The sequence below is a fragment of the Grammomys surdaster genome, unplaced genomic scaffold (genome assembly GCF_004785775.1).
Source record: "Grammomys surdaster isolate TR1022 unplaced genomic scaffold, NIH_TR_1.0 145, whole genome shotgun sequence".
Lineage (NCBI taxonomy): Eukaryota > Metazoa > Chordata > Mammalia > Rodentia > Muridae > Grammomys > Grammomys surdaster.
Window position 1 is genome coordinate 4,808,908 of NW_021604603.1, and position 15,801 is coordinate 4,824,708.

General features: G+C 41.2%; 1 protein-coding gene and 1 pseudogene across 2 annotated transcripts in view; both read right to left on the bottom strand.

Moving 5' to 3' along the window:
* Positions 1-15,801, bottom strand: part of Ipo9 (importin 9) — a 46,983-nt gene that overhangs the window by 16,370 nt on the left and 14,812 nt on the right. For both annotated transcript variants that reach the window (XM_028764654.1, XM_028764655.1), the window contains exons 5-14: positions 9,448-9,536; positions 8,168-8,254; positions 7,334-7,453; positions 7,141-7,241; positions 6,899-6,957; positions 6,197-6,348; positions 4,274-4,372; positions 3,335-3,441; positions 2,324-2,463; positions 232-391 (exon numbers count right to left, since the gene is read on the bottom strand). In XM_028764654.1, coding sequence (XP_028620487.1) covers positions 232-391; positions 2,324-2,463; positions 3,335-3,441; positions 4,274-4,372; positions 6,197-6,348; positions 6,899-6,957; positions 7,141-7,241; positions 7,334-7,453; positions 8,168-8,254; positions 9,448-9,536 — 1,114 coding nt within the window. The remainder of the gene's footprint in view (positions 1-231; positions 392-2,323; positions 2,464-3,334; positions 3,442-4,273; positions 4,373-6,196; positions 6,349-6,898; positions 6,958-7,140; positions 7,242-7,333; positions 7,454-8,167; positions 8,255-9,447; positions 9,537-15,801) is intronic.
* Positions 10,610-10,942, bottom strand: LOC114618852 (annotated as a pseudogene).

Consider the following 15,801-nt stretch of genomic DNA (forward strand, 5'->3'; position numbering starts at 1 on the left):
CTTCACTGAAGACAGGAAGAAGCTCTTTGAATTTAAAGGGAATAAGGAACAAAAGGCAACACCTTCTGAAGTCACCTGCAGAGCTTCTTTTCCATTCTCTCCAGTATTCTTCCAGAAGAGGTCTTCCGGAGAAAATTCTAGGCACCATAATGCACGGGACAGCTGTGATGTTCTCTACCTGAGCCATTTTCTCTTCAAGTAGTTCTTAGCATTCTAGTGTAGCGTACTTACCCCCAGATGGCTCTCACAGCAGAGATGCGAACTGATGGGGGTTGTGTCTCATGAAGACCACTAACTGTTGCCTGTAGGAACTGCTGAATCAGTTCAGGGGACATAGCAACAGTGAAGCGACTGGCAGCCCACAGTGCCCGGCCCAAGAGGAAAGGAGACGCTAGGAGGAAGAGCAATTACAGGCTGCATGATGAAAAGTTCCTCTTCCCCTGCTCTTGCCCAACTCCATTTCTCAAATGTTAACAAATATACAACATAGATGACTTATATGAAAGAAAAAACACAATTTCACATGGTAAAAGCATAGGTGCAATAAACGGCACAGAATCTATTTCTCAATTCTACCTCTGACTATTCTGAGACTGAAGTCCTCACTACTGCTTACCCACACTAGTCCATCTTCTAAATCCTTCCCACTGCCTCTTCCTTCCTATTACTGTCTCAACACTAGAACATAAATTACAGCTCTATGTTATCCCTCTATTAATAACCTGACAAATAATTTTACAGTCTACCAAATACACATGATACTAATGCTGCCATTCAAGGCTCCCTTGATGGCTATTAAGCTACAGCACACACCCGGACTCAGAACTCACATCTGCTTTCTCAACTCTAAGCTTTGTTTAAATCACAAGTCAACTCGTTTCTGTCACACGTCTCTATGATTTCTCAGTCTGTAGTAATCTCAATGATCTCCGAGCCACTGTAATTCTACATGTTCAGTTTTCTCATATGCTGTATTTTGTTTGACACTCCAATCTACTGGTGTAAGAACTACTATCTCCGGCTAAGCATAAACTGTTTAAGAATACTGAATTTATTCTGCTTGTCAAAGAGCTTAGCCAGTTGCTCACACTAAAATATCAAATTGAGGAATTATTGAGTAGTAGTTCTTAACAAACCAGAAAAGAATTACTAACACTTTAGATACAGAGGTAGTAACTGCCAAAGTATGGCTTAGGTATTTCTGGAAGTCCTTAAAGCTAAAACTATCACCTTTTAATTTAAACATTTTATAATTTTATGTGTATGGGAATTTTATTTGCATGTATTTATATGCACTACATGTGTGTCTGGTACCCAGAAGAGGACATGGGACCTCTCTGAAACTGGAGCTACAAACAGCTGTGGGCTACCATATGGGTGCTGGGAACCAAACCCAGATTCTCTGAAGAAAAACCAGCATTCTAAACCACTGAGCCATCTCTCCAGCCCCTAAAATCATTCTTAAAGGAATACCAAGACATGAACTTTTTTATTCTCATTCCTTCCCAAATGATCAACAGCACTTTCCAGAGGTTTTATGATACATATACGACATCATAGCTATTATAACTAACAGAATAGATACAAGCCACACTTCTTGTGGTGTTTTTGTTTAAAGATTTTAATCTCATTTATGAATATATACATATGTGATGTGTGCACATCACATACAGTGCCAGTAGTTGCCATTAGAGGGCATCAGATCCCTTGGACCTTGAGTTACAACCACTTGTGACTTACATCTCTTGGAGTATTAAGAACTAAACTCAGATCTTTACACACACACACACACACACACACACACACACGCACGCACAACTGAGAAAGACAGAGACAGACAGACAGACAAAACACATACATAGGGGAAGAGAAAGAAGGGGTAAGAGGAAGAGAGGGGGAGGAAGGAAGAGGGAGGAAGGGAGGAAGGAAAGGAGGCTAAGAGAAGAGATGGCTCAGGGATTAAGAATGCTTAATTTCTCTGTAATCACAAGGCTAGGAGTTTGAATCATAGCACCCATGCAACAAGCCAGAAGGCCCCGCAAATGCCTGTGATCCCAGCTCTGGACAGCGGTGGAGACAGTAGGTCCGATGGGGTTTGCTGGATTCTGTCTAGGCAAGATGTGAACCCCAACTCCAAGGAGAGACCTCGCCTCATAGGACTAGGCAGAGGGTGATATAGGATAATCAACAACCTCTTCTGGTCTATGATGTGCAAAAATCATACACACACAGACACACAATGAAACAAATATTAAAAAGTACCTAAGTGAGTTAACATCAGGTCCCAAGATCTCCTAGAATCCTGGCATGTATTCAAACATACCTGACAGGTTGAGGTCTGCAAGGATGACATTGGTCAAGAACCCATGCATATCAAAATGGATCCTGCCATTTTTCACACTGTCAGTGATGATAGACTTCACAGAGCCTAGAGCAAGCATACAGGCCTCGTGGATCTTCCACCTGTAACAGGGATACTGCAGTTGGTAAAGCAAACTACACTTCCAAAATAAGGCCATTCAGAGTACTCCAAAGTAATTTGATCCCAAAATCATTTGTCAGTATTTCTAATTAATTTATTTAAAAGTATGTTTCTACACTTATCAATCCATCCATCCGTCCTTCCGTCTGCCTATCAATCACGTGGGAACACCAGCAATGGCATGGGTGGAGTCAGAGGACACCTTTCTAAAGTTCCTCACTTCTATGCCCTGGTTCTAGAGATTGAACTCTGTTTGCCAGGCTGACATCAAGCATCCTTACCTGCTGAGCCATCTCATCCGCTCCTGTTTTTTAAAAAGATTTATTTATTTATTTATTTATTTATTTATTTATTTATTTATTTATTTAATGTATATGAGAACACTGTCGCTGCCTTCAGACACACCAGAAGAGGGCATCTGATCTCATTACAGATGGTTGTGAGCCACCATGTAGTTTTGTTGGGAATTGAACTCAGGACCTCTTAATTGCTCTTAACTGCTGAGCCATCTATCCAGCCCCAGCCCTTATTTTTTTGAGATAGGGTCTCACATAGGCCAGGCTCGCCTCAAACTTGCTATGTATCGACAAGGATGGCCTTGGACTTCTAAATCTCTTGCTTCTACCTTCCAAGTGTTTGGAGAGCAGTCGTGTACTACATATAGTCTCATTCTTTCAGTTTAAACACTATTAAATGTTACAGAAAACACCGAAGTATAATAGTCAAGTCTTCTAATTAAAAACAGAAGTCCCCCCTTTCAAAGCTATTTAAAAAGGGATAGAATGGGCTCGTTTTCCCTCAGATGTAGTAATGCTTCAAACAAGACTAAGCAGAGCTTCTGCTCACCCTTACCAGTGCTCGGTGCCACTGGTTTTTGTCTGCTCTGCTTCTTGTAAATGCCGAGTGGCTGCAGTAGCCAGGGCCACTGCACTCTCATTCTGGAAATCTGTGGCCACAGCCTAGGAGAGAAGATTGAAAAATAAATCTATGTAATGTCTATGGTTCAAACTCTGACATACCCATACTAAAGCCTCATCAGGTGTTATTAAAAGTGACCCCATTAGTTCAGGGTCTCTGATGAAATTAAGGTAACACCCGAAACTGTGTGGTATTCAGGCACTGTAAGGCTCTAAATTAGCTCTAAATAGCTGATCATTCTGGCTCTATTAGCATAAATGAAAAAATGATAGTTAGCTTTAGACAACAATGGACAAGATATTCTCTTTGAAACTGATTGATAATGAGAATATGAGGCTGCTCTAAGAGTGTATAATTTTTTTCTGTCCTACTTTTATTTTTTGGAGCTGGCAATTCAACCAAGCTCACTTTGCATGCTGAACTACACACCCAGCTCCTCCTGTAACCTGTGACAGGTTCCTTAGAAGCACTAAATACAAAGACATGGTTTACCAACGAATCCAAGAAAAACTAGCAGTTTCTTCACAGCATTCAACCTAGAGACAACCCTATGCCCGAGTTGGAGAAGCCAGAGAACTTGCGAGCTGATGTTGCACACTTACTTCCCAACAATCTTTTTAAGTTTGTCACTTTCTGATTTGTGCTATGGAGGCCTGTTGAAGGCAGATTAAACTGAAATGTTCCAGACTCAATGAGCCAGGTGCAAAAACCTTTGGAATTTCTCAGTCTCAAATTTCATGAGCAACTTTCTTATATCCTTAAAAAGGTCTGTGGTAAAGCTGTCCCACAGTACCGCTTACCATGGGTTAGATGTCTAGGAAGAAACTTCCAGTTACTGAAGGGTTATCTGGTTGAAGTAGCAAGGTAACTTACCAGGAGCAAGTCTTGAGCTGCGATTCTAACAGTGTAGGAGAATGTGTCATCATCCTCGTCTTCGACAAACTGTTGTGGGTTAGCTGTCCACACTTTAATCTGTGAAGGGGAGGAAGTCAGCTCATTCTAGTCAATCTTCTCCTGATCAAAACTCCATAGTCTTTTTCTTTTTGAGGCAGGGTCTCACTATGTAGCTATGGCTGGTCTTAAACTAGAGTGATCCACCTATACCTCCCACTACTTTAAAGTTTTTTTGTTGTTGTTGAGAAACAAATGATTATCCAAAAATGTAGGACTGGCTATTTATCTGTAACAATCTTTTTTAGAATATGACAAATTGCTGCCATCAGCTTGCTACTCTGATAAACAGATTTTCTGAATATATCAGGTATTTACTATAAAATTACACCAATTTTTGTGTTGATATGTGTGAAAGACAGTCATATTTTTTTCTTTTTCTGTTGGTTTTTTTGAGACAGGATTTCTCTGTGTAGCTCTGGCTATTGTGGAACACTCTGTAAACCAGGCTAGCCTCGAATTCAGATCTGCCTGTTCCTGCCTTCCCAGGGCTGTAATTAAAGGAATGTTCTACCACCTGGCATTATTATTATTATTTAATTATTATTATTATATTACTTAAAAAATTACATTTATGCTTAAGAGGAGGACAGAGAGCAATTATCAGGAGTCAGTTCAGTTCCACTACATGGATCAGAGGATTGAACCCAGGTCATTAGGCTTGGTAGCAAATGTCTTTACCTGCTGAGCCATCTCAATGGTTTAAGCTGATGCATTCTTTTTTGTTAGTACTTTAAAAAATACAGTGTTTTTATTAATTCGCTGAGAACTTCCTACAATGTGTTCTGAGTACTTTCACCACTTTGCTCTTTCTCCAACTGTTTCCAGATCTGGGGAAATTAATTTATTTTCATTCCTTTTTTTTCAAACAGGGTTTTTCTCTGTAGCCCTGACTGTCCTGGCTTCCCTCTGTAGATCATGCTGGCTTCATCCTCAGAAATCAGCCTGCCTCTGCCTCTTGAGTGCTGGGATTAAAGGTATGTGCCACCATGCCTGGCTGGGGAAAGAAGTTTTAAAAACCTAGTTGTTACTTTATTTTGTTCCTCTTTTAAGTGAAGATCAGAGATGCCATGGAGGCTTCAACATGGCAAAGAACAGATGCTGATCAAACAATACTAACAGGTGTGGAGGCAGGAACAGGAGCAAGCTGAAATAAAAGCCTATTAATATACTGTCTGGCCGGGCAGTGGTGGTGCATGCCTTTAATCCCAGCACTTGGGAGGCAGAGGCAGGCAGATTTTTGAGTTCGAGGGCAGCCTGGTCTACAGAGTGAGTTCCAGGACAGCCAGGACTACACAGAGAAACCCTGTATCGAAAAACCAAAAAACAAACAAAAAAGACCAAAACAAACAAACAAACAAACAAACAAAAAAACTGTCTGCATTCCAGATTAGGCTAAGAAAATGTGACTCAGATTCAAACTCTAAATTTGATGATATGGTTTACTTAGTAGGGGGCTTTGTAGATGTGGCTAAATCATGGGAACTCCCAGGACTTCTTACACATCCTTACTAAGATCTCAGGGGTCCCTAGTCTGAGCTGCTGCTTTCTTGATGGCTGGCAGTAGATAAAGACTAACCTCACTGTTTAGAGGAAGTGCTGAATAGGTTCTCCTACAAACTATGATCTTTGCTCAGTGGTTTCACAGAGATTTTCCTGATGAAAAAAATGTTTTGAAAGTCTAATATTAGGATTGATAAAATAATACCATAACTTCTCTAGGATTTCACATAAAGTTAGTCACTCCGTGTCTGTTTTATAGAAATGAGATGTTTACTTGACCAAGATGTCACATTCTCCAAGTTTCCAGTGCAACTTAGTAACCGTCTCCCAAATACCACTTACCTGCTCCTCAGTGATCTGCATGTACAGGATGATGTAGTAGATGAGCTCAGGCAAGGCTTTCTTAACCGTGCTTTTGAATTTGCTGTTTTCCAATAGGGCATGGACAAATTCAAAAATGCTAAAGACAAGGTTTTCAAAGCCCAGGACTTCTCCTAAGGGGATACATGACAGTAGAAATCAATGCCATGAAAACAAAAGGATTCATTCCAGAAATAAACTACACTATCTTTGTAAATTAATGAACGTGTAAAGCACTTGCTAATTTTTCCTGAAGGATTGGTAGAAGAGGCTGGAGAGTCAGAGAAAGGAAGTTTGAGGATATTAAATACTTTTAGGAGTAAAAGAATTATAAACACTGAACATGTTTCCCAGCATGTCTATTTTTGATCTGAAGTACTTAAAAATACTGAGATAGAAATGAAGGCTATCATCATGTGAAACTTTGAAATTACATGAGATAAAATGACACAGGTAGCTAGCTAGCTGTATCAGACACCTGTTACATTCAAATGTCACAATTTTCAGCGGGCTTTGCAAACTTCCCTAAGGATGACACGGAAGATGATGAGTTCTCAATGGCTCATACCTAATACATTGAAAAGATACTTTTACCACTTTTCTATTTTCTGCTTTGACTTGTCTGTGTCAATATCCCTTTCCCTAAGAATTGGTATTTCTGTTAGGATCAGATAGACTACGTACCATCAGAATCCACAGGATCTTCCACTTCCTCTGTGTAATTCACTTCTGTCCTCACATAAGTATGATACAGAGTAAAGAAAGAGAATCTGGAGTCTGCTTTACATAGTCTATAAGGGAGTGCTATATACCCCAACACCAAGAACAGACATAACACTTAGACATAGGAGCACATTACTGAGACCCAAGGCTAGATCCCCAGTGTTAGGCAGTGGCGAGTCCTCTGGGTCTTCAGGAAAGGATATAAGGCAGCACTTTCAGTTAGAGTGTTCCAAACAATGGGCAGGATCTGTTGCATGGAGGACACCATGTGCTTTGGGAAGTTTTTCACCAAGGCTGTCACTGCCTGAGAAGAGAAAATACTACTAAGTAACACAGGAGCAACCAGTGATTTCCAACTCTTTCTCAGCTCTAAGCTTACTGATAGTATAGCTTTACCTTCAGAACCTCCATCTTAAAACCACTGTCAGATGTGGGACCATCCGGCATCTGGAGCGCCTGAACAAAGGCCTCCGTGAACTGCTGCACCACGGGGAAGATCAGGACTTTGGCTGCACCCTGACAACAGAAACCAAAGTCAATGCTGGACAAACCCTCAACCCAGAGCTCAGCACACACAATAAATTCTCGGTTTTGAAGCATCTTTTAGGGACAAGTCCTAATGAAAGGGCAGAGCTATAGTCACTGCAAGAGTTTCTCAAGCCTTCTGACCTCAGCTCCTACCTGCAATCCTTCACTATAGTCTTCTGAAACCTAGCCCATGCGATCACTCTCAGAAAAGCACCTGGATCTCAGGAACCAGAATTTCCAGCTAGCTTTCCTTCACACAAGAGGGCCAGAAGAAAAGAAAGGCTTGAGATGTCCAATGTAAAAGGAAACAGGAACACTTGGAATATAGCTCAGTGGCAGAGTGCTTGCTTGGAATATGTGAGGTCCTAGGTTTAATTCCCAGCATGGAGAAACCCAAACCAAAGCAATACCCCCAATGCTCCAAACAAAAACAACAACACCCCAACACAAAACAAAATAAACAAAACAAAAACATCAAAACAGAAAGAAATAAAAAAAGAATACAGAAAAGGTGTTTGAAGAAACATAAAGCTAAAATATAGGATATATATATATATCTATAAATGTTAATGAAAATGCTAACTCTATAAGACTGGCTAGTGTGCTTTCTGGTAGTTATGAAATGGGTCTTTGGCAATGTAAAGTATTAATAAAGACTTTGAAGCACAAATTTTGTCATTCATTAACCAAAGGTTCACTTACCTTTTCCAGTTCCTCCATGTTACAGATCATATGAGCACAGGTAGTAAAAATCTCCACTGCTCGGGAACGAGTTCGAATACCATACACCTGAGAAAAAGATCATGGCATAATCATGAGATTGGAGCATATGCATATGTTGTACATGTGACTAGAAGTAAAACTAGGACTAACCAATCACTCCTCACAGTTAATTCCCTAAAGAGACACAGATGCAATCCTCTTACGTAAAAAATTGGGTTTCTGTAATTAAGAGAGCATAAGGTGGCTGGCAGTATATACCTTTAATCCCATACTGGGGAAGTAGCAGCAGGCAGATTTCTGTGAGTTCAAGGCTAGCCTGGTCTACAAAGTGAGTTACAGGATAGCCAGGGGCACACACAGAGAGACTATATCTGTGTACTTGAAATACAAATAAAACAGAAACACAAACACAAAAAAGAGAGAGGGAGAGCATAAAGCAGTAGAAGGCTAAACTTACTAGAATCAGCCTTTAATATACATAGGCCTCCGTGACTTTAAAAAACAGGTCCTGTAATACTTGAAATCCTAACATAGCTAATTTTTTTTTTTTTAAGACAAGATCTTATTCTGCAGCCCTCACTGGCCTACAAGTCACAGAAATTAGCTTTCCTTTGCCTGCTGAGTGCTGGGTTTAGAGACACCCTCCACCATGTCCGCCTTGGTTAATAGATGCTTTTCCTTTTTTGGAGATGGGGTTACGACATGCCCAGCTGCTGCTCTGTCTCTATTGTGTGATGACAGAAGATGAACCCAGGGCCTTGAAAGCACATGGTCTATACTGAGCTGATCCCCACTTCTCAATGTATTTCCTTTACAATGTGGAGTATTCACTGGGGGCAAGGCATTACGGAGGCTGGATGAGTATTAAGTATTCACATATTACTGGGTACAGATCACTATTTATGTACGTACTAACACATATACACATAATACATTAAGATTCTATTCCTGCAATGAAGTAACAGATGATTTCTAAATCCTTGGCTGAGTGGGTCAGGTCAAGAAAGGCACTGCGAACTCAAGGATAGGGTGCAAAGCTGGGTGGTGCTGAGACATTTTGGTTACTTCATCAAGTGCTTTTCCTTGTAGTCATGAGTTCAAAGACTATGGTCAATTCAATTTCTGATCTAGATCACTGTCAGTTCCATTTTCTTGGCATGGGCACCAGTGACAACAACCATCACCATACATCTGAGAGGTGGTGCTGACCAGAGCCAAGCAGGTCCTTTTGCTGCACCTACTGGGCTGAGATTCCATACCTCGGCCATGGTGAATATCTTATACATCTCTGGGAGAATGACAGGAGCAACAAGTGGCATCTGTGTGTCTGTCACTTCTCGAGTAAACTCTGCAAAGACAAAAAGTAAAAGATGCTTCATAAAGACATAGTGTCAAAACTTGCAAGCCATCTTAGGTAGCAGTTCCCAGTCAGCACATAGGAGTGACCTCTGAGGGAGAAAAAGGAGCCAGAAGTATTATTCATCAGAAGGGGAGAGAAAATAGGAACACAAAAGAAGATATAAGAAATTAAAAGGAAAAGCACACAGATTGAAGCCATCTCAACACAACTGCATACAAGTAAGACAAACAGGGACCCTTCTGAGCTTGAGTCATGACAGCATTACAGGAAATAGAGGCACACACCTTTAATCCCAGCACTTGGAAGGCAGAGGTTGGCGGATCTCTGAGTTCAAGGTCAGCCTGGTCTACAGATCCAGCCAGGACTACATGGTGAGACACCGGTCTAGAGAAAAACCAACCAACCACCCACCCACCCACCCATCCAAAAATGTATTAAGCATCAGCTCCATTTATCAGTGTGTAATTCTAGGGTTGCTGTTAACTGGACAGGAAGAGAATTCCTAAGTGAAAGTGTTTAACCCATGTGCAAATTTGAAAAAGGTGAGAAAAGACAGGTCACATCTTCTCGTGCCTGGAAAAAATAAAATAAGAAAATGATATGCAAAGCACATAAAGACCCTGTATCATCCCCACGGGTCAAATATAGATCAAATTCTGTAGACCAGCTGTTTTTAGGAATGTAGCTTCCTTTTGAAAGATAAATTCCGAGCTTTATCTTAATAAAGGAGTATCAAATTCCATTGACAGATTGAAGTCAGCCCAAATACATACACTGGATAGCTAGCATATTACCACCTCTTGGCCTTTGGCCCAAGATCAAGCATTTATTGATAAAAGCTTTATGAAAAAAATATAGCATAGAGCTTGGGTGTAGCTTAGCATGTACAAGGGTCTGGCCAAATCCCCAGTGTTATCACCACCATCACCACCACTATAAAGAAAAGACAGATTAAAGGAGTCAGTATTGAAGTGGCTAACTGTACTTTTTTTTTTTTTTTTTTTTTTTTGTGACTTTGACTTTTATTCTCACAGGCAAGGATTCACGGGACCGACATGGGGGTCTGCCCTGGGACTGAGCTCAGTGCCGAGGTGACTCTCGTCCCAAAGACGGCTGTGGCAGCCTGAACTTGGAGAGTTCCATGTTCAGGTCTAGGAAGGTGTATGTGTTGTAGTTATGATGCTGCAGGTTCTTGTAGGTGGTGGTGTCAGTCGGCTCCGGTTCTTTGAGCACACTTTGTGCCGTGGGATGTGGTCCTGTCACCTTTTCACTCTTCTCTGACTCAGTAGACGGGGCACCGTAGATGCCAGTTCTCCTCGGAACACCCTTGCCTCCAGGAGCACACCCTTCAGTGCCCGGACTCGTCCTCCCCGCAGCAGGAGAGAGAACACCATGGCACAGACGCCAATCGCCGAGGTCACACCCAGGTACGTAACCTGCGTGTGCACACACACCACCCTAACTGCACTTTTTAACTTTCCTACAATCATTGCGAGTAGTCTCAATTTGTTCATACTTTATAGGTTTAAATTCAAAGTGAGTTTTTTGAGGTCATTATTACCAAGCCAGAAAGTTTGGGATATTAACACCTAAATTTACAAAACTATAAGACAGAAGTAAAAGATTTATCTATTAGCTCAAATATTTAAATTCTTAGCATATTTCCTTCATATGAGACCAAGTTATCTTTTATTCTTTTTTTTTTTTTTTTTTTTTTTGGTTTTTCGAGACAGGGTTTCTCTGTATAGCCCTGGCTGTCTGTCCTGGAACTCACTCTGTAGACCAGGCTGGCCTCGAACTCAGAAATCCGCCTGCCTCTGCCCAAGTTCTCTTTTATAAACAGAAAAATAACTCGAAAATCAAGAACAGTATCTTCCCCCCAAAAGTCTCAAAGACATTGGGCACAGTTGGACATGCCTTTCCCCAGCTATTCAGGAAGCTGGGGCAGGATTACAGGAGCCTAGGAGTTAGAAGCCAGCCTGGACAACACAGAGTGACCTCCATCTCAAAATAAAAAAGAAATCCCTATAGAGAACCAGTCCCATGCTTCTCCTGAGTTCTTATGTATATACTAATACTTTTCTGTCCTCATGCATACTTCAGTTCCTGTGGTGTTAAGTTGAAAGTCTGCCCTCTTTTGAAATCAACTGGCGTAGCTATTTGTGAATGGAGGTTGGCTGTTGTCCACTTCATGCCTGATGACTCATTACAAAGGATACAGATTTCTTCACCAGTTCCTTCTTTTGGCCGACAGAAAAGTGACCTCACTGTATAGTAATTTCCTTAGTCAAGTACAAAGACTCTTCTGCATTTCAATCAGAGTAACTGTATAGCCATCCTTTCTTTCCAGGTCTGTCAGAAAGAAGCTGAACTCTGTACAGGAAGATTAGGATTTCCTCTTTGCTGTGCGGTGGTGGTGCACGCCTTTAATCCCAGCACTTGGGAGGCAGAGGCAGGCGGATTTCTGAGTTCGAGGCCAGCCTGGTCTACAGAGTGAGTTCCAGGACAGCTAGGACTACACAGAGAAACCCTTTCTCGAAAAACCAAAAAAAAAAAACCAAAAACAAAACAAAACAAAAAAAACCTTTCCATCAGCTTTAACAATCTCTAAAATCTGCAGACCCCAAAGGGGGTCTCAACTTTCCCCTACTAGCTATGTTTTACTAACCTCAATGTTATTCCTTTCCACCATGATCTACACTAACTCCTCTTTCTTACCCACCCTACTTCCTCTCTATTTCTATCTTACCAACAAACATCTGAGTCTACTCTACACTATTTAAACCTGCTTATCTTCCAATAGTTCTTGACAATCGCTTAGTGGTGATGTCAAGCAGCTGTGGTTGCTCTCACAGCTAATATGGAACTTAGGGAATAAGACAGCCTGTACACCAGGTCCCTAAGCTGCTCCTGGTCTAAGGAATGATTTTCTGAACTACACATTCAACATCGCCACATTCAGGTCCCATTTGACCATTTCAAATATGTCTGTCATCTGAAAACTATAACTAACAAAAAATAAACCTAGCAAAGAAAAAACACCAGATGTGCAAATCCCAATGCAGCAACGTAAAAAAAACCAAAGTAGCTCCTCCAAAATCGATAGCAATGATCTCTAGTGAGAGTCAGATGAAGTCCCTGAGAGAGAACCTAGCATAACAAGCACATTTCAAGATACAAATAAACACCTGAATGAAAAAAGGAAGGCTAGGATGATATGAAAGAATTCAAAAGAAACCGAAATACTAAAGAAAAGCCAAGCAGAAATGCTGGAATTAAAAGACACAGTTAAATAAATTCTGTGGACAGTCTCAGCACAGAATTAATAAAGGAGAGGACAGAGTGTCTGCCCCTGAAAACAAGATGGAGGAACTGGAACAGTCCAACAAGGACAAAGATAAAACATTAAGAGGGTACAGAAGAGAATTCCAAGATAGATAAGACACTCTGAAAAGACTAAGTTGATGGGGAGCAGGCACAGGAAAATCTCATGGTAAAGGCATAGAGAATATTTCCTTTTATTTTGTTGTTGGTTTTTCAAGACAGGGTTACTATGCATAGCCCTGGCTGTCCTAGAACTTCAACTGTAGACCAGGCTGGCCTCAATTCAACAAGATCTGCTTGCCTCTACCTCCAGAGCGCTGGGATTGAAGGTGTGCACCATCACTGCCTGGTTAGAAAATATTTTGAAAAGAATCATAACAGAAAAAATTTCCCAAGTTAGAAAAAGAAATATCGCCGGGAAGTGGTGGCGCACACCTTTAATCCCAGCACTTGGGAGGCAGAGGCAGGTGGATTTCTGAGTTCGAGGCCAGCCTGGTCTACAGATCGAGTTCTAGGACAGTCCGGGCTATAAAGAGAAAAACCCTGTCTAGAAGAAAAAAACAAAAAACAAAAAAACCAAACAAACAGAAAAAGAAATATCAACCCAGATACAGAAGAAAACACCAAGACAAGACCAGAAAAGAATCTTCCTTTGTTAGAATTTAACTAAAACCCTTTTTCTAGTTTGCTTTCTGATGCTGTGTGTTAAAACACTGACCAAAAACAACTTGGGCAGGAAACTGCTTATTTTGGCTTACAGGTTATAGTCAGTTTATCAAGGGAAGCTGAAGCAGGAAACAAAACCGGCGCCACAGAGGAATGCTGCTTACCTGGTTTGCTCAGCTACCTTTCTTACATATAGCCCAGGTCTACTAGCCTAGGGATGGCACCACCCACAGTGGGCTGGGCCCTCCTACATCAATTAGCAGTTAAGAAAATGCCTCAAAGACTTGCCCACAGGCCAATCTCATGGAAGAAACTCCTCAGTTGAGGGTCTCTTCCCTGGTGTGTTGGCAACACTAAAATACACAGAAGAAAAAACAGTGAAAGAGGCAAGAGAGAAACACTGAGTCACACAACAGACAAGCCCATGGCATAACTCCAGATCATTCAACTGAAGTTTTAGAAGCCAGCAGGGCTTGGAGTGATGTATTTCAAGTTCTGAAGGAAAAGAACTACTGCCAATCCAGAGCACTGTGCCAGCAAAGCTACTTGTCATAACTAAAGGGAAGATAAAAGCTTTCCATGACAAAAATAGACTAAAGGAATCCCTCATAGTGAAGAGAAAAACAAACCCATGAATGAACCACAGAAAATGAATCATGTTAGAAAAATACTAGGCAAGAGAGGAAGAGAGGGAAAAGAAGAAAAAAAAATCAATAAAATGTCAGCAATCAATGCATGGTTTTCAATAAAAAACAAATATTAATATAATATCAAGCCCACAATCAAAAGATACAGCAAGACAGAAACTGGAATATATTAAGTGAGGTAACCCAGGCTCAGAAGGACAAGCACATATTCCTTCTCATATGTGGAGACTAGCTTTGAAATCTTAGATTTGTGTGCTTAATTTGGAGTATCTGAGGACAGAAGAGGTCAAAAAGAGTGAGGGACCAGAAGCCACCTGATGTGACCATAAGAGAGTGCAGGAAGTTAAAGATGAGAGGCAGGGGGTTTGGGGGAGAGAGAGGGAATGAGGGCAGCCAGAATCTAAAGATACAGGAAAACCACGACATTATAAGCTCATTACAAATATAATTGGCCAGGAGCTGGAAAGATAGCTGAGCAGTGAAGAGAGCTTACTGCTCTTGAGGAGGACCAGGATTCAGTTCCCAGATTTTAGGTCTTCTCAAAGGGGGGAATTCATGTTTGTCCTGTCCTGTAAAAGACCACGGTTTGGGAGGTCCTAAATCTTGGGGAAATATTACTTTTGTTAAGCAACTTCTCAAACTGCCTTCTAAATACTTATACTTAAACCCATGGACTAGTACTGCCCCCAACCTTGGCTAGAGAAGCCTTTCTTTGCAGGCCAGCAGACACTCACTTCTGTTAAAGTGCTGAGAATAAGCTGAGTGTTTATTGAGAGTTTATCCCTAAAAGGAACATCTGTATCAAGCCCCCACCCCACCCACAGAAGATGGGGCAGAAAGACTGTAAGAGCAGCAGGGTGGAGAGGTGTGCTGTGTGTGCAGTGAGCAGTATAACAATACTGCAGCGAGCAATGATGAGACTCCGTGGGCTAAACAAAAAGGTGGGTGGCGGGGGTAAGGAGGAATGGAGGGGGAATGAGGACATGTTGGGGGCACTGGAAAGAGTGGAGTGGGGACTTGGGGTAGTGACATTTTTTACATGTTTGAAACTGTCAAATGATACATAGGAGTTGTTCTGTTAGAAAAGAGAAAAGCCAGGGGGGCAATAGCACACACTTTTAATCCCAGCAGAGGCAAGGGATCTCTGAGTTCAAGGCCAGTCTGGCTTACACGGTGTTCCAGAACAGAGAGGGAGAGAGAGAAGTACACTTCATGATTTCATGTAAACTGGCAGGTCTCATAAGATATCTGTGTGTGATTTTCATAAACCTACAAGAACAGAGGGGAAAGATGATTTTGAAAAGATCAGCACAAGATGGCTTGTCCAGCAGTACTATTACTATTATTATTATCTTAATTTAACATTCTTTGTTTGATATCCACTTAAAATTATTTTTATTATTTTTAATTACCCATATGTATGTGCATGGGGGTATGCTCTCATGTAACCATTCTCTCTGAGATTAGAACATTCCACCCTACAAGGAAGCTCCTTAAGTAGGAAGGTAAGAAACAGCTCAAAACAGAGTCTCTGAAACTTACCGGATTCACTAGGCCCCTCCCTTCCAGAGTAAGCTATAAAAGCCAAGAATCCCCGTCACATTCAGTACAGCAAA